Source organism: Gossypium hirsutum, chromosome A11, assembly GCF_007990345.1.
Source record: "Gossypium hirsutum isolate 1008001.06 chromosome A11, Gossypium_hirsutum_v2.1, whole genome shotgun sequence".
Lineage (NCBI taxonomy): Eukaryota > Viridiplantae > Streptophyta > Magnoliopsida > Malvales > Malvaceae > Gossypium > Gossypium hirsutum.
This window is the reverse complement of record NC_053434.1, coordinates 13,598,873-13,625,606: the sequence shown is the minus strand read 5'-3', so window position 1 is coordinate 13,625,606 and position 26,734 is coordinate 13,598,873. Positions and strand designations below refer to the sequence as shown.

General features: G+C 33.0%; 1 protein-coding gene across 2 annotated transcripts; it reads right to left on the bottom strand.

Moving 5' to 3' along the window:
* Window positions 1-147: 147 nt before the first annotated feature.
* On the bottom strand, window positions 148-14,108 carry LOC107923600 (protein HUA2-LIKE 3). Of its 2 annotated transcripts, none has more exons than XM_016853783.2 (12): window positions 13,711-14,108; window positions 12,800-12,876; window positions 6,489-8,441; window positions 5,665-6,127; window positions 5,293-5,401; window positions 5,093-5,205; window positions 4,828-5,015; window positions 4,250-4,742; window positions 3,704-4,136; window positions 3,440-3,601; window positions 3,174-3,227; window positions 148-3,096 (listed from the first exon to the last, which is right to left on the bottom strand). In XM_016853783.2, the coding sequence occupies exons 1-11, from the start codon at window positions 13,831-13,833 to the stop codon at window positions 3,202-3,204; spliced, it is 4,140 nt and encodes a 1,379-aa protein (XP_016709272.2). In that variant the 5' UTR covers window positions 13,834-14,108; the 3' UTR covers window positions 148-3,096; window positions 3,174-3,201. The 2 variants fall into 2 exon arrangements, with proteins under 2 accessions (XP_016709272.2, XP_040937049.1); XM_041081115.1 differs by having other exon boundaries at window positions 148-3,003.
* Between the last annotated feature and the right edge of the window lie 12,626 nt (window positions 14,109-26,734).

Genomic DNA, 26,734 nt, shown 5'->3' with positions numbered 1-26,734 from the left:
TTAAGACAAATTGTGAAATGATGGTCGTCTTGCATGTAAATAATTCTTTTTCTCATTTTGCTAAAATTAAATTTGTATATTATACCTGTAGTCACAAAATTAACGATACCGAAACATCTTAGCTTCCATCACTTGTGGCTGCAGAGATAAACCAGTAGAATCTAATTTTCTATTATGCTTTTGAGTGATACAAGAAAGAGAAGTTTTTTGGAACAAAAATTAACTAAAAATCTATTTACAAAATTCAAGCAACAAGTCAACTTTTAACTTTTTCTTTTCGAACTCATGTTAACCTCCCTACCAGACAATCCCTTCTTTATCTAAGGGAAAAAAAAGACCCTCTCTCCTAATTGAAAATGTGATTGCATGATCTGAGTTTCTAAACTACACAATACCCACAGCACAAGGAGCATCTAAATCTTGCAGTGTAATTGAGAAGTGGGTACAAGATTGAACTGCAATGGAAGTCAGTCATGCCAACAAAGAAGTAACACAGTACATCTCCATATAATATAAAGCCGTCCCCTCTGTTCTCTAATTTGCTTTGAACACCTTTGCCATGATCGACCTTTCATACTCCTCACTGGGAAGAAGCACCTCACTGATACTACTTCTTGAGTGTTATGTGCAAGTAATGTGAGATTTTCTTTTGAGTTTGAAAAGCTGTGAAAGAATTTGAAGCCCCTTTTATAAGAAGGAAAGCAGTTAAAGATATGAACATGTGGTGGCTGAGAAACGATTGCCCCCCCCCCCTAAAGCTTGGGTCATCTCGTGCATTATGTCCTACTGTTTTTAAGGGAGCAGTAAGGTGGAGTTATTTAGCTTGTCTGCTTTCCAAACTCAAAATGATTTGTCATCAATTTCATGGAGGGTCATCTATGTCTCCCATGCATGCTTGTATACACCATCAATCCTATTCATGCTTTACCTTAACTTATCTTTACCTTTAGTCATGCACTTAACTCTTACCAATCATAGCACTGCGCACCAAACATAAAAGTTTGTAGTAGTTTTTGGTCTTCTTTTTTTTTTTTTCAAAATGAAATAAGTCTCATTCCGCATTTAGGTTTTTTTTTTTCTTTTAAATTATACCAAGACCACCAAGACAGACTAAATAAATAAACACAAGGATAATCAGGTGACTAAGTCCAAATAAATACCATATAAAAGCCATTGTTTAAAACATGGAATTTATTTCAACTTATATTTAAATCTCGATGAAGTAGGACCTAAAAAATTGATGAATGGTCCAACTATAAACCTGCTATTCTCCGGTGTCACGTGTGCAATGTCATCGCTAGGGCCAAGCTATAAATAGTGGTCATTGTCAATCAGACATGTGGGCCAACTGTGATTGCCGGCTTTAACGAACCAGTTGAAAGTAGGTTTTACATGCGCCTCATGTTTATTAAATTTAGTGTTCTGCTTTGTCCTGGTGGCCATAGCCAGTCGTTTTCGCTCCTCTCTGAGTCACTCTTTAACCTCAGCAGCAGCCTCACACACCCTCCTCCCATGTCACCCACAGAGTGAACTTGTAGGTCAGAGTAAGCCACAGTGTTAAAAGCAAGTGGATAGAACCATGCCACGTTTGTTCTTGGGAATGGAGATGACCGATGAGACCATATGCGGGGCCAGCTGCCCACGTGAGAGAGTGTCCCTTCTGTAGTAATTGTTTGGGGTAACAGATTTGAAAGAAAAAGGGGTACTGTTTAAACTTAAGGAAAATCAGAAGACACTGACAAATATGCAAATTCTTGCTGAATTCCATTGAGATGCAATGCAAACTATGCCCAAGGTGGACTAGTGGTGGATGACGACGACATGCACACATGAGAAAGCCAAAAAAGAAGTCAAAAATGGTTGGAAGTATGAGAACGTTGGCAAACTAAATACAACTCACTGAAAAAAATCCAAACTGTCGGGCAGATTTTGTTGCATTGTTTATTGTTAGTGTGGGGATTCAGATGTAAGCAAAAACAAATTATAAAGGATTCATACATAGTCAATAAAAAATTATAAACACTTGCCAAGTAGTCAAAAGAAATGACTATACAAAACATTTGAACTAAATTCATATCTTAAAATAATCAAAACTTTATCTAAATATTAACCGGTTGCTCTTATTTTTTATTTTTTTTTGTCTAAAACAGTTCTCAATTGGTGCTATTACCCATAGCGCAGTAAACAGATGTAAAGCAAAATGCATGGGGTACACGGTCAAACTTGGCTTGGAAAAGATATAAAAAATTCTAATAACCGAGACAACATGACAGCTGGGACAACCGAAAAGGGTGCCCTAAGAGAAAATTCTCGCCATGCAGTAACACTCTAGCGCCTTTTACAAAAGGGGATGTAGTCATGCGCGGCCAAGTACATAATGAGTATACCCATTAATTCTTCAGAAATGACCACATTGCCACCCTACCGAATTAGCCACTGCTCTATAATCTCAAATTATCAAACCAATAAATCATAACTAATCCTCGAAAAGAATAATATTATTTCCTATCAAGCGCACCACCACAAACTATATCATAAAATCAATGTTAAAAGCATAACTCAAACAAGTTATTATGATCCTATTTTATTTATAGTTAAAATATAAAAAATCCTAATTTTTAGGTTAGAACTTAAAACTCTTTCCTACATATATATAAAAACAGTGTTCAGTTCAAAAACAAGAAGCATACAACTAGATTCATCCACTGACACTCTGCCTGCCTCCCACTGTACTAATAAAATAGCACTGTTTACAGCCAAAGTATAGGGAAAAAAAGTTTTACAGGGAATGGCCCGATTAAAAAATTGCTAAAGGTCTTTAATTGGGGCGTTGATGGGAATAAATTATGCAAAAAGAAACAAAAATAAAATAAAATTTTGATACATGATGATAGCCTAACTCTCCCAATCTTACTGTCCTGCCCGGTGGTAGATTTTACATATTTACAAAACCAGTATCAGCAATGCCGACACGCTCATCTTCGGCTCAACTCATCCTATTATCTGTTCAATGCATGCAAAAACTCTGAACTGTTTTCAACATGCCGCAGAACCCATGCCAAAAGAAAGGAAAGGAGAAAGGGGGGGGGGGTATACCTATTCATAACAAGAAAACCAGTGAAAAAGAGAACTTTTGGATGACATAATAAAACTATCACTAAAATATAACATACCAATTAAAGCAGCTGATTAAGTATCTGGTCATCGTGGCTGCCAAATGCAAGGAGCTGAAACACATAAAAGAGAATTCAAGTATCAGGCCCCATGTAAAACTAACTGAACACAGGGTATCTAGCAACAGCAAGTATGCAAATGCAAAATGATACACGCACCAACATACATATATATATTTACATATAATATATAAGCTCTGTCTCTAGCTTTTAAACCACAATCTCACAGGAGAAATGCAAAGCTCTTGATCCAATGGGAACCATACCTTCTGCAGGTGGTCTGCCAGGAAAAAAGTTCCGGTGATCCATTGGAGGGGGTCGGAAGCCCCATCCTTCATTTGGAAACCTTGTTGGCTCACAATGGGGCCCACCATAAGAACCATGGCCATGGCCATATGATGAATTAGCCTTATCAGCATACCAGGGTCCTGTTAGGAGAAAAAGAAAAAAACATACATAATCAGGTGTCATTAGACAGAACAAGGCATGATATCAGTAAACCAGAACAAAACATGATTCAAGAAACTTACCAGAGAATGGCGGTGGAGGATACCTCCAGCTCTCTCTAAGATCATTTGGGGCCAGTTTCATTCTCTCATGGCTGTTATAATAATTTGCACCATCAAAGTTCAGTGAAGAGTATCTGTCAGTGTATGGAGGAGGTGCATCCCTCATCAAATTCACATGTGGGCCTGAATTAACATATGCAAACTGATTTGTTGGTGCAGGATGAAGAGGTTGCGGAGGGTAGGGATTGTGAAAGCTAGGGCCATCAGGTTGTTGGATATTATTAACTGGAGGCACTGGGCAACTGTTGAAAGCAGTATTACAATCCGAAACCTGCATAACAGGAGGATTTCTAGGATCATGCCCATTATATGGGACTGCATTGGTGCACACTGTTGAATTTATTCTGGGTGCAACTGATGGTGGAACCAAAGATCTCAAATCATCTTGCCTGTTCTGCAAATATAATAAGAACACAACCACATGAATAATCTAATTCATTATTACCTTATCATCATTGTCATAACCATAATAAGAAACCAGTGCAAGGAACACAAACAAGGACCTACTTGTATACTTGTATGAACAGTTGAATCAACATTGTTTGTGTAGGGACCAGAAACAGGACGAGGGATGGGTGGAGGAAGAGGAGGCGGTGGAGGGGGTGGTGGAGGTGGAGGTGGAGGTGGAGGTGGAGGTGGTGATGATGGCAGTGGTGGTGATGACGGACGCACATCGTGAGGTAAAGGTGGGGCAAATGGCAGTGGAAAATGCTGATCACAATGCTCTTGCAAAGTTTGTGCAGTATTGATTGCAGCAGTGCCACTAGTTGAACTCATTTCAATCTCAGGAGCAACATCCTCCATTTCAAGTTCACCATCAACATCCTCCAAAATATGTCTGCGCTTTTCACTTGCAGGGTTTTCCTCTTGTTCGTCAGGAACTCCAGAATAGTGCTCTGGAGTGACAGCTTCAAAACTTTCTCCATCGGAATCACTACCCTCATCCTCCTCATTGAGCATTCGAGGCATACAAAATCCAGGGAGCTGAAAACTTGAGTTACTGAGGCAAGAAAAAACAAATCTCAGGAACAAAAATCTTTTAAACAAAAAGTAACCATAAGTTAAAGTGATCCTGAAATATAGACCTGCCATACTCATCAACAAGCATACCCTCCATGTCTCTAATAGGATCATCCAATGCTCTCTCTGTTCTAGCTGAACGACGAGAAAACACACCACCAGAAGATGAAACACTAAGTGAATCAAGTTCTCGTATATGGTGCCGAACAACAGATTCTGGAAGGATTCTTCTTTCCAACCAAAGTCTCAAAACCTATATCAAAGAAAAAGGGTGAGAAACCAACAATCCAAATAAAATATAAAGAAAAAGAATACATCAAAGCCACCTACCTTTAAGCACTGCCGACGATTTTCCTGTGCATTAGGTCCAGGGGGTGCTGCAGCATTGAGTAGACGAGGGAGTGCTGCTTGAATAGCTGAAGGGTAGATATCACCAACATCACCTGGATACCAAATTTGGTAGGCACATAGCCATGACTTACAGACCAAACACCTAACATGCTGCTAAATTATAAAAATACAAATAATACCTTTTAAACCCCGGGAGCATTGAGTAATGGAATCCACAAGAAAGAACAAATCCACCCTTCTGTGTAAGCTTGACTCTCTCTCCAAATTTCGAGCAATAATTTCCACAACCTAGGTTAAAAGGAAGAAACCAATGCATTCCAAATAAAAAATAAGAACTTTTTTTATAACAGTATATCATCTGTACATACTTTTAGCAAACATGCTCTCTTAGTATTCAGCATATACACTATTAGTCTAAAAAGAAATCCTAAAAGGGGAATGAATAAATAATGTTCATGCCAAAGTTTATCTATGACGAATTTGAATTTAAAGTGCTAATAAGTAAAAATGCCTTTGATAACTTAAACAGTCTACAAAAAGCCTTTATCTACCTTAGAAGAAACACCAAATTTGGCACAATCAATTGCTATACGCGTTGCACGAGCAATGCTCTCCTTTGTCCTCGTTAAGATCACAAGCATATTTTCAAAAGACAACAGAACAGCTTGTGCTTCAGTGTAATTACTGCATTTATTGACAGATTTTGGTCTTTCAAAGGTCACAGAATCAGCTTTACCTTCATCATCAGCATTTGGAACACATAAAGCTTTGTTGGGACACAAGTGAACATTTGGACTACAATACCCATTGCTTGGAGCAATACTAGCACTCTCCGAGGTAGAAACATGACAAAGAGAAGCATTTGGAGAGACCCTAGCCGGAGAATCTACTCCATCAGCTGAACATGGACTTAACTGGACAACTGCAACATCCTTGTCTGAGTTGTCATCATGATTAAAACTAGAAGAAGTCTTCTGCCTCAATTCTGGTTGAAACTCTTCCTCAACCTCACACCTACATAAATAAGAGAAAATTCAGCAAATCAATAGCAGATAAGCGCTAAAGACACACACAAAGACACAGAAAAAACAAAAAGAAAACTGAGAAAATAAAGCTAAACACCTTGGTGAACTAAATTCTTACAAGATTTACATTAATATTAGCATCAGGATTATTTATTTTGCTTAGAATAAGCTGTTGTCAAACTCCAAATTCTGCAAATTAACAGCAGAACACTCTCATGATTGTAGTATCAAATTAGGCTGCTAATGTGAAATTTTATGGCATACTTTTAGAACAAAAAATTCTCTATTATTTTACTTTCTCAATATAGTTCACATAATAACTGTGATAAAAGCAAGGTAAATATGCTTACATGATGTTGACTAAGCTGCTATCATTAATTTGGGACTTCAGTGGCTCACTTTTGGAGTCATCCTGAGGTGAAACTTTACAAGTTTTCCCAGTCACTGTAACAGGATCAAAACTCATCTCAGCATGTTCTGAAGTATTAAACCGTTCATCAAGATTTTCAGCCCTGGAATTGCTCAAGGCAGCAGGTTCAGCATCCAAATCATCATTTGAAGGGAACTTTTCATATAAAGAACCACAGCTAGATCTGAAACTAGCTTGGCATTCCTCAGGATTAGGGGATGAATGTTCTAAACATTCGCTCTTATGAGTATTACAACTAACAGGGTTCATAGGCTCCACAAAGACATCCTCGTGTAATTCATGCTTTTGATTCTTAGGACTCTTCACAGGTTGACAGCAAACAAGTGGTTCCACAGAAGATTTGACAAACTTATCTGAAGGCATTGAATTTGATACGAAAAAGATGCCAGAATCACTATGAGCAATCAAATCCCTGCTGTGTTGCTCCAACCCACTAGCTTCTTTGTCCTCAACAGTTACATGAGAACTCATTAGAGAATCATGACTTTCACCATCTAATATTTTCATGGTTGTAGAAAGTTCAGCAATTGCCTGATTTTCATCAGCAGCATTAGCTGACATAGCTTCCAAAGCACGATGGAGGCGTTTGGATGGAGGCAAGGCAGCTTCACCACCTGCCAAACACCCCAACTGATTTCTCAAAACTTTCGAAGATTCCGGCCCACTCCCTCGAACTTCAGTGTCACCCTTTGAAGGTGATACATTAACCAAAGCATCCTTCAACAACAAAGAGTCTCTCTCAGTAGCAGAATCATTGTGACTGCTTGATGGACTCATCTGCTGCAATAAATTGACAGTGCCTTCATTAATACGCTTTTCTTCTATTGGTGAAGAATTAACGATCTCATCAGCAGCTAACAGTTTACCCAAGCGAACCCTTGCTCTTTTTGACAAGGGTAGGTGCTCATCTCCATCATCTTTGGAATATGTGTCATTTATATTTTCACAAGTATTCTGCAAATTTTGTCTAGTATTACTGATTCCTAAATCCAGATCTGCTTCTGCAAGAGGCTCAGCAGAATCAATGTTCACCCTCTTTCTAAATGGTTTCCTTTTTCTCTTAATGACAACAGCCTTTATTTGGAAATCAAGCCCTTTGCTCAACTCAGCATCTCCCTCCAAACACTCAACAACAGTCTCAGAGTCTTCAGGTTTACAACTACAATCCATAGAGCTACCCTCATTGAAACTACCAGCATCAGAATCAACAGTAGCAATGTCAGACCCATTGTCATCAATTCTACCATTCAGCATTAACACAGATAAGTCCACATCATCACTCTCAGATGCATCTGTAGACTTCTTGACTTGTTTATTCTTCCTTTGGGACCCATTCTGGATCACATTTGTTGCTACATCAGAGACACTCCTAACATCATTAGACGACATCATAAAGTTCTGGAATCTAGAGGATTCCACCTTTGTTGAGCTTCTACCTCTTCGAACTGGTGATGTCTTCTGCTGTCCAATAGATTTTTGAGATCGTACACTTTCAGATCTTTTTCTTGATGAGTATGTGGTCAAAACAGGTTCTTCTTTAACCGGAAATGCATCTGAAGGTTGTTCTGAGACAGATTCTTTTTCATGCAGAGCATCTATTCTTGCATCAGCTTGAGCAATCTCAGTTGCCTCGCAAGTGTCAGTCAGATCCTTTGACACAGATGAGTCCCCTGAGTTCCCACAATTTGCCTGAGTAACTCCATCAGCAGAATTATAGTTATCAACTTGATCCAGCTTCTTTGAGTTCTCATAACTGTCAATAATTTCCTTGACTGCACGAACAAAATCTGCACCCTTTCCCTGACGTTTGGTCAAAAGAGATTGTTTCTTCTCTTCTGTAAATGCTTCAACGTCAGCAGGATTACAGAATGCTCTGCATGAAAGATACCCATAAGTGAACTAACAGAATGCAAAATAAGCTAAGTTGAATTATATTTGGAGAGGAAAAGAATAGACATAGTTACAACCACCAACAGACAATCATCCACATAAAAAAAAATGTAAAAGATGTTTACAGTAATTTTATATAGTAACTATCAGAACTTCCTATTAAAATTATAGGTTCTACTATAATTCCATGAATCTAATCCCAAGGGCAGCCCACACACAGTTATCTAGATAAGAAATTAGGACAACATTCTCATCATACATACAGGTGCTGCTACACATTAAAAGGAAGCATTTGTCTCCTTTCCCTGACCATTTTCATTTATTTAACAGGTTATACAGAACATCCACATCCAGAATTACACTGATGAAATATCATTAGTTCGAAGAAAGTTACAGCACAGCTGATTGATATACCAATGAACTTCAAAACCCAAGCTATCAAATAACTCCTTAAATCTTTGCTGGTCTTTAGAGATTCTGAATTTGAAGACTAAATCTTCCTATATATCAGCATCACCAAATAACTATTGAGATTTTCCAAAATCTAAAAAAAATACCAGGAATGTTTCCAGCTTTCCTAACATGTCTCTATTATGTACAAAAAAGTACCAGAAATGTCACAACCACATACAGGAAAGATAAATTAGAATGATAGCATCCAACTAAGCATACATCATGCCTTTACTTGTGAGTCTCCAAAAAGCCCATTTCAGAACATAACTCTCTACGCCTTGAAAACCATCTATCAGTTCTCTGAATGAGAACTGTAAACCTATTATCAGGTTAACTACTATAAGATAAAGTGGAAGGACAAAAGACAATCCAAATAAAGTATAGAGCAGGCATTAGATAACAACAAAGAAAATATCTAATCTACAATCTGAAAAAGACAGCTCATGTCACTGCAAGGATACCAAGGCCTTAATAAGACTCAATTTTAATATCATCCAATGAAGGTACACCAGCTTTCAACAACCCAATCCATGAATCAATAATTGAACATTACAATAAGGAGTTTCAACTTTATGTCTAGACGAAGCAATGCTCCAGTGAACAGTATTTGACATTACTTTTAAGAATACCAACAAATGAAAGGTTTACCAACCAACATAACACAACATAATATAAAACAGAAATTTGAAATTGCATCCATTGCATGAATAAAAGAAGCCACCTACGGAATGAGGTAACTGATTAATGCAAGAGAAAGCAAAGGAAACAGTTGAAGCAACAGTGAACAGTGAGGAAGTAGCTTTTCCATTCTTGGAATGATTTAAAGAGATTTGTTCGATAGCTGTTCAGGAGCACCTCTTGATAATGAGGTTTTCAGTAAGCAACAACACTTATTATGGAAAAAACTCACTAGTCATACTGTTGATTAATAAAAAATTAAGGTAATTTAATCGATAAAATGTAATATAATAAACAAATGTTAAGTTTCCTCAACTAATAATAATAGACAAACTCACTTATAATAAATTAATTAATTAATATTGTTAAATGCTAATTGAGGGAATATATATGGAAAAAAACTGGAGAGTTTAATTCATTAGTACTTATTATTTATTTGTCTTAGTTTTAATAAAAATGGATCAAAGTCATTAAGAATGAGGGTAAATTTGTCACAAATCTTACGTCATCAAAGTAATATAAGATTGGTATTAAGATTACCCCTTATATTATTGAATCTTGGCACTGTTGGTAATAATATTACCAGCTCAAGGTAATGTTGTTGAACCAAACATGGTTATATGATTGCAAAATACAAGATGGCCACTGGTAATCATACATTTCATGATCCAAACGACCCCCAAGAGAGATGACCTTTTTTCTTTACCTCATCAAGATTCAACACTTGACAAATTCAAGTTTCCAGTTTGATTAGTTTCTTACACAAATTTATCTTTGGAATAATACAAACAAATCACCACTTAGTAGACCAAATTCCACCATACAATCATCCTACCACTGAGCTTTGTTTTCTTTATGTTATATGAATGCCATGCTTCCAAGCTAATGATCTGTCCAGAAATGTTTCTAAGTTTCTTATATCACAATTAGCTGCCATATCCTCGCCATGCTTTCATGTACTTTGACGTCTACTTAGTACAGTGAAAAAAATGGAAGGGTCAATAGAGGTGGGTAGAAGAATGGAAGGAAACAAATTTTGAATATCCTTGGTAGGAGAGAGAAGTGAAAGGAAATAAAATAGGAATTCAGCTTGATGCATAAAAACAAATCATTCCGAATCCGAAAAATGAGAGAAAAATCATAGAAATGCTAGTCAGCCAGTCAGGTGTGCACATGTACAAGATTACTCATTATTATTTCAATATATCTTTTTAAATTATAAAAAGGGGTGAACAACATCTCTCATTTTTTTAACTCTACCTAACAATGGCTAGGAAGAAATTAAATTTTTCTTTTCACTTTTCCATCTTTGCTAGCATGCTATGGAAAATATCTTGTTTCTCTTCACATTTCGCTCCCATTTTTCTATCCACTCAACAAACAAAGCCTTAATTTGTAATGCCATGGACTGCCTTAAATTATCAGTACTAATGAATAAATTGTTTTGCAAGAAAAGAAATGGTGAAAAACTGCAATGCCGAATTCCACACCTTCTAGACACTATAATATCTGCTTAGATCACAACCTTAACATAATATTTTATATGAGAACTAAATATGCAGAAACAATAAAATATTAAAATAGCCAACAACATAAGAGGAGAGGATAGTTCAAATTCTCAAAATATGTAGAGCAAACCCTAAACCCTAAAACCCTAAACCCTAAACCCTAAAACCCTAAACCCAGTCAAAACCCCAAGACAAATTAATCCCTACCAGGTTTATAGAATTAGTGATTTAACAAATATCATTAAACAAATTCTGCTTTTTGGGGTAATGAAGAGCTTCTGGTAAGGACTTCTTTATGATGAAAAGAAAACAAAGCATGAGATGTGAAGAATATATAAGCTTCCATAATTGCAAATCTTTTAAAGTGCGCCATCAACAAGAAGTCTAGACATCTTCCTGTCCTAAACTACAAATTAATGCACAAAAAGAGTCCCATTTAAAATGTTCTAATTTTGCATTCAAGAACCCATATCTGGCGGCATAAATAAGCACACATTACTAGATCATAAACATTCAATTTAAAGATGCATATGATTCAAAATATACCTCATAGCTTTACATATGGGCAACGAAGAGAGGAAACTAATTCATTCATCTCCAAATGGGTAGCCTTTCCTTGGTGACAATAAAACATCGCCACCAGTGATATGGGTTAGGTGGTTAGCTTTCTGGGGAAAAAATATTACTAAACAATGGATTCTTCATCATATAAATATACTGACGAAAAGGAAATTAAAATAATAATGGTGATAATACACTATAGTTGAAAAGATAATCTAAAAAATAATAGCTAAATAGTGGGAGTGCGGAACTGTTTCACCAACAATCGTAATTATGACAATTGGAGTGTTGTCCAGGACGCAAGGAGCACTCTAGACTCTAGAACCGTTATATTGCCTCAGGCACAAAGCACAGAAAAAGTGCTAGCCTCAGTGAAGTGAAGTGCAATACGTATAAGTGTGAGATTTTACAAGTCTGTGTATAAATTATAAAGCTTAAGATATATAGTAAATTCTAAAATGTGGTTCAGTTTTTTCTAAAAAACATGCAATTTCTGTGACTGGTCAATATGAATGATTTCCTTGCAGTCATTGTTTGTAGTTGAATGCCCAAATATTGAGAAGTATAGAGTTTAAGATTATCTTTCTTACTAGTAACGGTATTTCAAATGAAAACAGTGAAAAATAGAAAAAAATTAAAGAGAAATTTAATCAGACTGGCTTTTTATATTTTTTATTATTCCTATACAATAAAATGGGTCAGGCCGGACCAGCCCAAGGTTGAAAAATATAAACTCAATCCTGGCACATGAACACCTCTAGTTGTCAATATAGTTCAATAAATCATCTAGAAATAGAATGCCAAATCCTTCTACACTTCAAGAACATCCTAAACCCAAATTATCTCACCATTGTGATGATAAAAACATATAGATCAATAAATCTAGACAATATGCAACAAGGACAGATCCAATCTAAATCATATTTGCTGGGAAGTACTCAAACAACACAAGCCCATAAAACAATTTTACAAGATTACATTCATGTCAACAAGAAAAACCAAAAACTGAGAACGCAAAGTTTCAACTTGTCATGACTTAAAAACAAGTTTCATAGAATAACAAAATGGGGCAAAATAGAGGTAGGAAAAACAAATCAAAAGGATAAATTGCACAAAATAAAAAATTCAAATGCACACTTACATTTGCTGTGTTCCAAAAAAGTAAACCATAACTTTCTTCCAATTAGATGAATAGCCCCACTTCTCAGGCTCACTTACCTGCCACAAGCAATCAAAAACATAAGCCTAAAGGTGCATTCGGTTCCCCAAATGCTACATTACACCCTGAAATAATAAGATTACACTGTTTTGATTTTCAATATTCCAGCCACCCCGTAATCTCACATTCACAAATAATATCAAGATGCCCAAATTCAGGGTGTAATCTCCACTCATTCCTGAAGTTACAAGCATAAGCTTAATTTTGGACCAATTTCCCTTGGTTTTTTTTGTTTTAATCAATTTTGTCCCTTTTTTTCCAAATAAAAGCTAGATATGAATCAAAAATAATTTCTAACATTTCTAATTTAGATATGAAAAAAATAGTACTGAGAAATCAAAAGTAAAGAAGTTAGATATGAAGAAGAAGAATAATAATAATAATAAATCTTACAGGACAAAAGATTAGTCTGTCGCCTCTCTAAGCAATTTCCAGCAGAACTGAGAAACCAAGGATTCATTTTCCCTAAAATCTATTTTAAAAATAAAACTAGCGAAAAGATTTCTAATTTAATTTTCTAAGATATGCATTCAAGTTTGAAACTAACAAACACTTCAATCCCCTTTGGATTCGCGAAAAGCAACTTCAGAACATAGTTAAATACTAATCAGTAAAACAAAAAAGAAACCCGCCAAAGAATTCCTCCTGACTAATGCACTATTAACACATAAACATACACTAAATAGAAGAATTGATCATGCCACTTAATCATCAAAAGAAAAGAACATTAAAACTCACATGCAACCACAAACCTAAGGCAATAACATATTTCCAGCATAACAGAGATTTAAAACAGGAGAAAATAGAAGATAGTGATACAAGTCTTGGCATACCGTAGCAGGCCAAGCAGGGAAACCTTTGACTTTAGCGAGGACAAGATCGCCGACTTTCCATTGGCGGCGAGCGGCAGCCGCAGCAGCCGCCTTACTGGCGCCTTTCCTTCGGCTGGGCGCCATCAGAGTATATATTAAACAATTATCCCAAACTCAAAAGCACGGAAAAATCGTCCTAAAGGCATAATACTTTGGCACTCTCTAAGGTTCCGGAGCAGCAATTTTGCACAAATTATGAAGGCGCTTGAAACGCCCACCTCGATTCAAAAGTGAGTGAGCAACTCAAGTCTCTTACTCTGTTAAAAGAAGAGAAACCCTAATTTTGGGGGGTTTGAGAGAGTTTTTTACTTTTTTTTTTCTTTTTTTCGGTTTCGAAATAGAAAGATTATCACTGAAGAGAATATGCGCAAGGCAAAAAGATAATTGAAAATGGAGCGGTGGGGGACTGCTAAAGTACACGGGCGGGGTGTAGGATAAGTACAGTAAGAAAGAATAAGGTCAAATTTTGTTATTAGTCCCTGTACTCTGCATAAGTTGTGGACTTAGTCACTATAATTTGCTCAATTTTAGTCTTTGTACTTTTCAAATTGGTTAATTTTTGTCCCTTCAGTTTTTCAATTTTAAAATTTTAGTCCTAACCAAATGATAGTAGTTAAACTTGTTTGATTAAATTTTGCTATTAGTCTTGCAATAGGCGTAAAATTGTAGGTTAAATTTATATTCTCCAATTGAATCATTGAGTAGTTATATTTCTTGAATTTTGAAATTTTAATTTTAATGCAAGCTATAGTTGTTAAATCCATTAACTAATTTTTTTAGTTATATGTTGAAATAATAAGTTAATATGGCATTATAAATGTGATAACAAGTTTGATGTATCAAATATTAAAAATAGTAAAATTTAATGAATTTAATAAGTATTACTTAATTAGGACTAAAATTTTAAATTTTGAAAATTACATAAATTAAAAATAATCGAATTAAAATACAATAATTAAATTCATAACTTGCGCATAATAAGAAAATACTAAACATTGACATAGTGAAAAGTGATTCCCATAATAATTAGAGGGAAAGTTACTTTGTCATGTAGATGAAAAGCAAAAAATAATTGCTAAGACAAAACTAGTCTTTCGTGTTTAGAGTATTAACTTATTAACCATAATAAATAATTAATAATAAAAGAACACAATTGCATGTTCTGGTCCTTTTTGGTCTTTATGGCTTCAATTCATTGTTTCAAAGCAAGTAAATATTTATATTTTTTTGTTATAAATCTTTTTAAAATGTATTTTTTTCATTATTATCGAATTTTAGTATTAAAATAATGGAAGGGATTCACTTACATATAGAATTAAAGTAGTTTTTACACCTTTTTGTATATTTTGATTATTAATATTTTAATATAATTGTTTTTGTTATACATTAAAATTTTTAAATCAATTCTATATTTTTATCATATCGATCTAAAATATTTTATATATTAATATTTATTGAACGATTGAAAGTTTTTTACATAAAAGAAATAGTTGATTTACATTAAATTTAACATGTATAATTTATATGAATAAAATATAAAACTTGACAGTTAGAATTTAGATCATTAAAATATTAGTCATATAAAAATGTAAGAAAAAATGTTAAACTATTTTAATTTTACACAAATGTAAGTGGATCATTCCCCTTAATATGACTTCAAAGTATATATGCAATATATGAATACACCTGAAGTAATGAGGAAAATTTAAAATATTATAGACATTCATAATAATATTTTTATTTAATAATGGTAATTTTGTAAAATAACATTATATTCTCATAAAAGTGTTAAGTGCATTAAGCGTGTTAATTTAGTTTTCTCGAGATTTTAATTACTTTTAATGTGTACCAAATATTGTAAAATAATATTCTCATCAATTATATTACATTAGAATCATTAGATAGGAAAACACCAAACAGTCTCTTAAGGTAGTGTAGTGATTACTTTCCCCGGAATTTAATCAATTGGAAAGTGATTCCACATTTATATATCAAATTTTATTTATGGTGTGTTTGGACACCACATAGTAATTGGATGAAAATTATTAGTGTAATAGTTAGGAGTGTAAACGAGACATTGGTGCTAACAAGCTACTTGAGTTTGACTCAAAAAAAATTCAAACTTAATTCTATAATTATCGAGTTGAGCTCAAGCCCGAGCTATGGATCAAGCTAAATTCAAGTTTAGTAATACTTGACTCGAATGGTTCAGGAGCCTTGTCAAACTTTTCATTTTTTATATTATTAAATTACATTATTGCCATTAATATGTCTTAATAACCATAAGCTTAATTATAGAGTAGCTCGAGCTTGAATACAAAAATTGGTGAATGGGCTTAATTGAGCTCGAGTAGCTTGGTTGTAAAAGCTCGGTTTTAGCTAAATCGGAGCAATGGTTTTTGGAACCACAAATTTGAGGTCAAAAAATTATTTTAATATTATTTTTTGTGTTTATAGCATGTAACTATATATGTGTGAAAGTTTCGTGAAATAATTTTAGCGTTTGAATGCTTAATTTGATAAAAGGACTAAATCGCGTAAAATGCAAAAGTTGCATTCTATTTGTTAAAAGTTTTTAATTGCTATGATTCGTTAAACCAAAGGTCCTTATGATGATATTAGACCATTGATAGTGGAATTTGACATAAAAGGGCATTAAATGGATGTTTTAAATGGTTTTTGTTTAAGGTTAAACATGTAATTTAGTAATTAAGTTAAATTAAATAAAACAAAAGCTAAAATCATCTTTAATTTCCTTCATCCATAACCGAATATCAAAAGAAAATAAAGCTTTGGAGAGCATTTTAGGGTTCAGCACTTGCAAGCTTGATTGGTAAGTGTGTTGAGCTCAATTTTTGATGATTTTTACGTTTTTAAGATCGTTGCTTTGTATTTTAGCTAGCCCATGCCTTAATTTTTGAATTTTTTCACGATTTTTTGAAGTGCCATTTATGATTATTTGAGCTTTTGGATGTTTGATGATGAAATATGAAAACTTGATGATAGATTTTAATGTTTTGTAAAGTGATTTTTGACAAAAATGTCAAATAGGGATTTATTTGTGAAAATGTGAAAATATGTGGTTAAATGTGTGAATAAATGATAAATATGGGCTGAGATGTGCACTAGGAAAATTCAGCTAGCTTAGGAAGGTATTAAATTGGCTGAATTTTGTGTATTTGTGAAATAGGGACTAAATTGTAAAAATACAGAACTTTAGGGGCTAATGTAACATTCCCTACCCGTATCCATTGCCGGAATAGGTACAAGGCATTATCAGAGTTTACTGAACATTTTTAGATAATTCTGAGTCATTTATTATTCATATTTTGAAGATAATCATAACGTCTCTTTATTGGGCCCTCGAAGCCCCAAACATACATTGAAAACCAACCGGAATCAAATCGGGATCATAAAAAATTTCACAAAATCTTAAATTTTATTTTCATCTAAGTACTTACCATTTCAATGCTTATTATAATTAAACATGTTACTATTCAATCAAGAGCTTGACACTTGTCTAAGCGTCAAACAACATTATTGTTAGTATACTTGCACATATTTCATATAAATTCAATATTGATATACTTATTTTCTCGACATGTCACACTTGAGTTTAATAATTGTCTTTATTTACATAATTTCCCTGTATCAACATATCAAAGATAATCATATATGTACATGTCATGAAACATATCATTCTCTTACCGTTTCTTCATAAGTATATATCAATCATTTCATTATATCAATATTTCATGCTCCATCATTTCCATATATTTTATGTATATTTATTCCGGTAAAGTTTATATCAAACTTAACATAAATTATATTCCATGTACTTATTCTTATTTCATTTATCTATTCTTATTTCATTTATCTATCTTCATAATTATTTCATACAACTATTTTGTACATATATTTCCATATGACCAGTTCTTGTAAACATTTCACACAACCATTTCATATAACCATTCGTCATCTGATACATATTACCTGAATATCAATTGTTCAATAGATGTCATCACGTCTCCCATCCACGGTCTTATTTATCTTTGACATGATGCCATAGTGTCTTTCAACTATGGTCTTACTCATTTTCTGTCATGTTGCCATGGTATCTTTCAACCATGGTCTTATTCACTTTATGTCACGCTGCCATGGTATCTTTCAACCATGGTCTTATTCATTTCCCGTCATGTTGCCATGGTATCTTTCAACCATGGTCTTATTCATTTCATATCACGTTGCCATGGTATCTTTCAACCATGGTCTTACACATTTCATATCAGGTTGCTATGGTATCTTTCAACCATGATCTTACACATTTCATATAAGGTTGCCATGGTATCTTTCAACCATGGTCTTATACATTTCATATCATGTTGCCATGGTATCTTTCAACCATGGTCTTACACATTTCATATAAGGTTGCCATGGTATCTTTCAACCATGGTCTTACACATTTCATATCAGAGAGCACACTCCCGCGAACCTCATCCTTATAGTGGGATTACCAGTCCAGGCTAAATCCCCTGTAATATAAACTCATAGAGTATTGTCAGGATTACCAATCCTGGCTAAATCCCCTGCAACGACAATTACTCTAATGAGCTTGGATCTGAATTACCAGTCCAAGCTAAATTCAAACCCTAATTCGGATTACCCGTCCGGGCTAAATCCATTTACACGTATTCTTCGGGAGGGCTATATCAGGATAGGATCACCCATCCGGGCTAGATCATTTTTACCGTCAATTCCTTTTCAGAGATCCATCGAATTTTCCTTTCATTCAACCGGGATTTCTTCCCCTTTTTATCAAATATGTTAATGTTTCATCAATTTTCATACAATGAACATTCAAATCATATTCATATCAAAAACATACATTTCAAGAATTTAAGAAAATAATTCAAGTTATACGAACTTACCTAGCAAAATTGCAGAAATATCAAGATTCAGGGACATTTTGGTAATTTACCATTTTTCCAATTTTCACCCGATCTTAAATTGAAAATTTCATTCAATTTATTAATTTAGATAATAAAACAATTCATTCCCTTCAATTTGGTCATTTTGACACTTTTACAAAATTTCCCCCTGAAGTTTTTCTTTTATTCAATTTAGTCCTTAAGCCTAAAATATGCAAATTAGCCATGCTAGCTGAATATTCATATATATTTTCCTCCTCCTCCTCTCCATTCCACATCCTTACACACTTGTAAGTAACATTATCTATAACCTTTATTATTTACTTTTATGAATATTCAAGTTGTCTATCTGTGTCATAGTCACTAAATTATTTATATCTGGAGCTATAGAACTCCAAATTAAGATCAAATAATTTTCCCTGAAACTAGACTCATATATCTTCTTACCATAAAATTTTAAGAATTTTTAGTTTAGCCAATAAGTACAGTTTATTCTTTAAAGTTACCCCTGTTCTGCTGTCTGAAAGTTCTGACCCTTCTTTACTAAAAATTAATTATCTCCTCGTACAAAATTCAAATGATATTCTTGTTTATTTCTCTTGAAACTAGACTCATTCAGGATTATAAAAATATAAATTTAAGCCCCTAATTATTTTTATCCAATTTTTTTATGATTTTCCAAAGTCAGAACAGGGGAACCCGAAATCATTCTGACCTTGTCTCATAAAATTTATTATATCTCATGATTTACAATTCCATTGCTTACATAATTTCTTCTATAAAAACTAGACTCAATAATATTTAATTTCATATTTTATTCATCCTATAATTCGATTTCTAAAATTTTTGGTGATTTTTCAAAGTGAGACTACTGCTGCTGTCCAAAACTGTTTTAGTGCAAGATATTAATTACCATGTTTATAACACCCTTATTTTCTTTTTTCTACACTATTTCTCATCACTTTCTCTTATTTTCTCTTCACTAACATGACAAGAACATAAGACCATATATAAGAAAACTCTAAATCAACATCAATTCCATGCTTTTTCAACAATATTAAACTTAAAAATATATTGAAATCTTGATGTTCTTACCTTTTCTTATTGACTTCAATCTTTAACTTGATTTTTCTCTCTCCTCCAGCTTCTATTTCTTGAATCCAACTTGATATTCTTGCTCCCCATCATTTCCTTGCTATCTTTCTCTCTTGATGGCTATGGAAATTCTTTCAATTTTTAGGTGAAAATAATGAATTTTTGGTGGAATGACTAAATTGTAAAAAAAGAAAACTTCTTTTCTTCTTCTTCTCTTACGTGGGTTTGCATGGGAAAGGAAAGGTGATGATAATTCTTCATCTTTCCTTCCTTTTATACTAAATAAATAATAATATAATAATAAATATCTTATAAAAATATTAATAAAATAATATTTATCTAATTAATTAATTTAAAATATTATCAACGTAATCATTACATTCTAGAATTCTCTCTCTTAACTAATTGACCATTTTTCCCTTCATGATCTTTTAGAATTTCATCATTGAGTCTAGGGGTGTGCATAATTCGGGTAAAACCGAAAAAATTCGGTTAACCGACCGAATTCGGTTAATCGGTCGGTTAACCGAATTTTTTCGGTCGGGAGTCGGTTAATTTTTTTATGATTTTTCGGTTAACGGTTAATTCGGTTCGAAACCGGTCGGTTAACCGAAAATTTTCGGTTAACCGAAAAAATTAATAAATAAAATTATCCAACCCAACCCAAACTCAATTACCCAACCCAATAAAACTAAAACTAAAGTTTACCCAATTACCCAATCCAATAAAACTAAAACTAAAAGACAACCCAATTTACTAAAGTCTAAAACCCAATTTACTTTAATAATTTATAAATTTTTTAAATTTTAAAATAAAAAATAAAAAAATTCGGGTATTTTTCGGTAATTCGGTTAATTCGGTTAATTCGGGTAATTCGGGTAATTCGGGTAATTTTTAACCAAAAATAAAAATACATAATTTTCGGTTAATTCGGTTAACCGACCTTATTAACCGAAAAAATTTCGGTTCGGTTAATTTTTTTTTTAAAAAAATCGGTTCGGTTAACGGTTAAAATTTTTGGAAGGTCGGTTAATTCGGTTATAGTAATTTCGGGTCGGTTAACCGGTCGGTTAACCGAATGAACACCCCTAATTGAGTCATCACTTAATTTGATAAAATTGCGATTTAGTCCCTCATAATTTTTCACCTATTCAATGTGGTCCTAATTCATCAATTTTTCTTGGTTTCTAGATCATTCCACCCTTAAAATATTTGTGCCATTAGTCCTTCAACTTTTTTATATTTACACTTCAACCCCTTAAATTTTAAGTATTTACTTTTGTGCAACAAGACTTTTCTCATCTTTGCAATTTAGTCCTTTCTTGAATTAATATATCATAATATACTTCTCAATATTGACATAACTCAAAATTTCCCTTTTTGTCACTTTATTTCCTTATTTTACTATATTACGGATAATATTTTACTGTAAAAATTTTTGGGGTATTACAGCTAAAGTGTAAAATGCCCAAATATGTGTTTATGGACTGAATTGAATGATTTGATGAATAAATGAGTTAATTTTTAATGTATATAGATCAAGAACGAAAGAAATCAGATTTAGATCGGGGAAAATCAAAGGTTAACAAATAGTCAATCTAGTCTGTTTATTCTGAATACGAGGTAAGCTCATATGAAAATAAATGTCGTTAAATTGAATTATATATGTTTAATTGTCATTGAAATTCTATGAATGTTGAATGATCAAATACGAGCAAGAATCGTCAGGGTTACAATATCCGAAAGTCCTGTACGAACCTTGGGAATAGTATAGGATACGAATGTCATGACATTAAGATTAACGAGATGTGATTACGTGTAAGACCATGTCTGGGAAATTGGTATCGTTATTTTATTTCGTGTAAAATCATAGCTGGGCTATTGGCATCGATATGTGATACAATGTAAGACCATATCTAGGATATGGCATTGTATGAGATATATGTGATTTTCGAGATCCTTAACGATTCTAAAAGGTTCAACAGGTAAATTCAAGTCGAGAAAGAATGTGTGAATGAGTTAAGTGACTCAAGTACGTACAAGATTCATACAAGTATTAAAAAAGGGAAGTATTTAATGAATTCACTCGTGATATTGAATATGTATACATTGGGAAAGGTTTGTGAGCTTTTATGTGCTTATACATAGTTTGTCTATTGATGAAAATAATGTTGATTCATGTGGTAATTTTATTTGTTATGGCTTACTAAGCTTTTAAAGCTTACTTTGTGTGTTATTTCCCTATTTTATAGATAATCGAAGCTAGCTCGAACTCGGGATCATCAGGAACACCGTCACACTATTAATCAACTTGTTGGTACTTTTGATGCTTTGTAATGTGGTATATGGCATGTATAGACTAGTGTTAAGATGATATGTTTTGAGTTATGATTTTAGACATGAGAGTTGGCTTGTAAATGATGTAAATGTTGGTGTGCATTTGGCCATTTTGGTTGGCTTGTTTTATGAGTTTGGTAAGTAAAATATGATGTATAAAAATGGCCTTATGTTTTGTTCTGTTTGTTAAGGCATGTTGTGAATTGGTTTTAAGATGATGAAATGGTATGTTTTGAGGCATGAAATAGATGATAATATGGTGAAAATATCCATATAGAAGATAGGTGAAAAATGTTGGTTATGACATATTGATGTGGTAAGTTTTGGTTATGTTTTTAGGAGGTTGAAAGAACAGTTTATTAATGGCATGATATATGTATGAAATAGCATGCTTTGGTTGCCTTTGAATGTATTGAGGTGGTATTAAATGATGAGGTTTAGGTATACTTGAGGAGGATAAGAAATGTGGCTTAAACCAAGCCTGATTTCGCCCTACACGGTTAAGCACACGGGTGTGTCACTCGACCGTGTGCCTGCTGTAACTTAGTTAAACAAGTCAATGAGTTACACGGCTTAGACACACGGGCTTGTCTACTGGCCGTGTGTGACACACAGGCTGGCACATGGGCGTATGGCCGGTGTTGCCAGCCCATGTGACCTAAGTCAGTATACCCTCCATATTTTACACGGCCATGACACATAGACGTGTCTCCGGCCGCGTGATGCAAGTCAGTATGTATGCCCTGTTTCCACACGGCTTGTGACACGGGCGTGTCTGGTGGCCGTGTGAGGTACATAGCTAGTTCACACAGGCATATGATCCTTGTATGCATGAAAATTTTATAAGTTTCTCAAAGTTTTCAAATGTTATCGGTTTAGTCCTGAACCTCTTCCAAGCATGTTTTAAGGTCTCGTAGAGCCTTATAAGGGACATTGTGATTATGTTTATTGATGTTTATATGATAAAGGATTTATGTTTGAGAATTGTATATTGTATGTTGTGATTTGATCGGTAATGCTTCGTAACTCTATTTCAGCGACGAATACGGGTTAGGGGTGTTACATTGGTTCTATCTCGAGCCAAACTTGAGTAGCTCAATTATATCTCGAGTCGAGCTCGAGCTTAAAAATTGATATTTGGTCGAGTTTAAGTAGAGTATGGAGCTCCAAGTTTCATGCTTAGCTTAAGCTTTGGAGTATTCAAGCTCGACTCGATTACACCCACAGTAGTAATTACACTCCCTTGTAATTACAAGGAATTTTAATTCCCTAAGATAGCGTCTAAGAACTGGAATTTGGATTTGGATTTTAAAATTTTAGTTTTGAAATTTATGATTTATGAATTCATTGTTTCTAAAATCTTTGTTTGGGAATTAAAATGGTTGAAATTCAGGATTTTGAATTAATCCAAATTCATTGTTGGGATAATTTTAAATTTAAATTTGAATTTCAACAAATTTTAATCCTTAAAATAATTTTTTTTAAATTTATTATTTATAAGCATTTTCAACATTGTTGTTTGAACCAGGCTGGACCAGCAATCGAGCGACGAATTGGACTGGAGAAAGGCATTAGATTGGTTGACTTGGGAACCGGTACAAATGGGTTGATTGGATGATTAAACCATTTTTTTATGAAGTCTTTAATGATTCATTTAATACATTTAATAGAACCAAACAGATTGATCAAACCAATCATATTAATCAAACCAATCGGCCAATAAAATGTAACTTTATATTTTTATATTGTTTTGGGTTAAAATATTAAAAAATAATTCTCAACATTTTCGTATTATTTATACAAGTCATTTATACTTTGTTTACACCTAAATAGAATCATATAATCTAGTTTGTACATAAATAAGCGAACTTATTTAGGTATAAATTAAAAGTCAAGGGTTTATAAATTAAAATTTTGGAAACTATGGTATAAATAAATTTTTTCAATATTTATATTATTAAATTAAAAACATGAAGCTTGTCACTATTTTCAAAACTGAACTGGACCAGCTAGTCACATTGATTGCACTGGGCATAAGTGGACTTACTTAGGTATAAATTAAAAGTCAAGGGTTTAAAATTAAAATTATGGAAACTATGGTATAAATGAAAATTGTGAATATTTATATTACATTAAATTAAATGCATGAAGCTTAATCATTGTTTAGACTTAGATTGGACCGATCGGTCAGATCGATTGATTGGGAATCAACTGGGGCACCAATCCCGAATAAGGGTTCAAATTGGTTAACTTGTGAACCAGTTGAACTAGTCCAATAGGCCAAACCAACAATTGAATCGGTTTTATTTATTTATATATATATTTTTAGTTTTGATAATTTATTTAATCGAATTGATTGAATCGATCAAATCCAGATGGTCTAATCGATTCATATATCGGTCCAGTTCTAAAAATCTTGAGCTTTGTTGATATATATTATAAGTAAAATTAATTACTTATTGTTTGGGTTTTAATGAAAGTGGGAAAAAAATAAATAACAAAAAAAGTTCTCATATTTTTTAAACAATCTTGTATTTTGAAATCTAAATTTAACTCATAAAATTGGACTTGGATTTGCCCAAAATCAAATTCAAATCCAATTTTTTACTTGTTATCCAAATGAAGTATTTGGATTGTCAAATCCAAATCCAATTTTTTTTTTACTCAAATCATGGTTTCCAAAGAGGTCATAGAAGTGTTTGGTTGACAAAGCATTGTAATCTTCTATATCATGTTTGCTTGTAACAACTTGTTTTTTAGTGGTATCAAAAATAGTGATTTCGAAACCCCATTTTCGATATTTGAGCCCATAAATATTATGTAATATTTACGTTGTTAGTATATAGTTTAATTAAATTTTATTCTTTAATTTTGTCAATTAAGGTTAAATGACTAAATTGTAAAAATGATAAAAGTTAATCATCATAGATTTTTATTTATCCAAAGGACTAATTGAGTAATTGGATCTTTCCTAAATCACCAAACGGTGACGATGACAACTTTCATCCACCAATTTTATTAACTGTGATTAAAGTTTAGTTAAATTAATCTTAATTTATTAATGTTAATACAAGTATATATATCAAATGAAAAGGAAAGAAAAAAAAAACCTTTCTTATCATCTTCTCCATATTCACAAAACAAAGAGGGAAAATAAGGGTTTCAAACTTTCTTCTTCATTTGGTAAGTGATTGAAAATTCATTTCTTGTAATTTTTATGTTTTTGAGGTTTTGAAAGCTTGATTTAGCTAGCTCATATACCAATTTGTAAAATTGTTAAAGATTTTAAAAGTTTCCATTGTTGATTTCTTGAAATTTTTGGTACTAAATTGTTAGGTTTTAAGCTTAGAAGTGAAAAAAGATTAGCATGTGAAATTTAATTGCTAGTTTTTGAATATATGTACTAAAGTGCATAAATTGTGAAAATAGTATAATATTTCTATAATTTTTTTATACTAAAGGGTTATAGAAGGATGAAATTGAGATCAGTTTTGAAATCGAAGCTCAAATTTGAAAGTTATAGCAATTTCGATTTTAGGGACTAAATTGAATAATATGTAAAATTTTAGGGGTATTTAAATAATGAAATTTAATTGATATATGCATATTATAGAATGTTACAAAATGATAGGAATTGACAAATTGAATTAAATTATTATATAGATCGACAAGTTAAATTATTATATAGATCGACAATTGAATCAAATTGAAGATAATCAAGGAAAAAATAAAATTGCAGAGTAGTCCTTAAGATTCAATTGATTGTTGTTTTGTCAAGTAAGTTCATATGAAGTTTACTATTTTAGTTAATTGATATGTTAAATTGTATTTATTTTGTTTGTGAATTAAATTGCTATGGATTTGATGAATTTGGTATCAAATAGATTGAATTGTAAAACATGGATATTGTGATTATTCTGGATTGTTTCAAGGTATTGAGATGAATACCAAAATGTATATGGAATATATAAATTTGAATACGACTACAGAGTGTAAAATGATACTAATTTGGTAATGGTGCCCGTGTGAGCTTAATAAATGATTAGGATACAAATGGCATGCCATTAGGGTCCCAATGAAAAAGCAAATGATTCAAACGAATAAGGAAAATTGTTGTTTGATCAGTGGCTTATATGATGATTTGAGATCCAACACGTGTTGGGGATTCTCTGAAGCTTGTGTGAGTAATAATCAAACCTGACCTAATGATTATGTAAGCAACTCAAATATGTCAGCTCTTATGAGCATACAAGTCCGATATTCAAATTCAATTTACTTTAGTTCTCTGAGCGAAAAAAATAATTAAAATGGAAATGTAATGATTGATCATGATTGAAATGTTAAGTTGCAAATTGAGCATAGCTTAAAAATATTTGATATAGTATGAAACGATTGTATATGTATATGTTTTTCGTATCATGTTTTATTATGCAAATGAACTAACATATTGTATGTGTTGTTGAATTGTGCATGAAAGTAAAAGATTGCCAAGGATGCCATGTTTTGTACCAATATGTTTGAATTGCTTAAACTGTTGTAATGTTAAGGTAAGTTAAGTAAGTTTCATTTGAGCTTACTAAGTATTCGATATGCTTACCTATTGTTTTCCCTTCTCCTGTAGATTG

Coding starts and splice junctions, on each gene's coding strand:
- LOC107923600 (XM_016853783.2), bottom strand. CDS start 13,833: ATGGCGCCCAGCCGAAGGAAAGGCGCCAGTAAGGCGGCTGCTGCGGCT. Junction 5,016..5,092: donor ATCGTCGGCAGTGCTTAAAG/GTAGGTGGCTTT, acceptor TCTTTGATATAG/GTTTTGAGACTTTGGTTGGA. Junction 4,137..4,249: donor CTGTTCATACAAGTATACAA/GTAGGTCCTTGT, acceptor TTATATTTGCAG/AACAGGCAAGATGATTTGAG.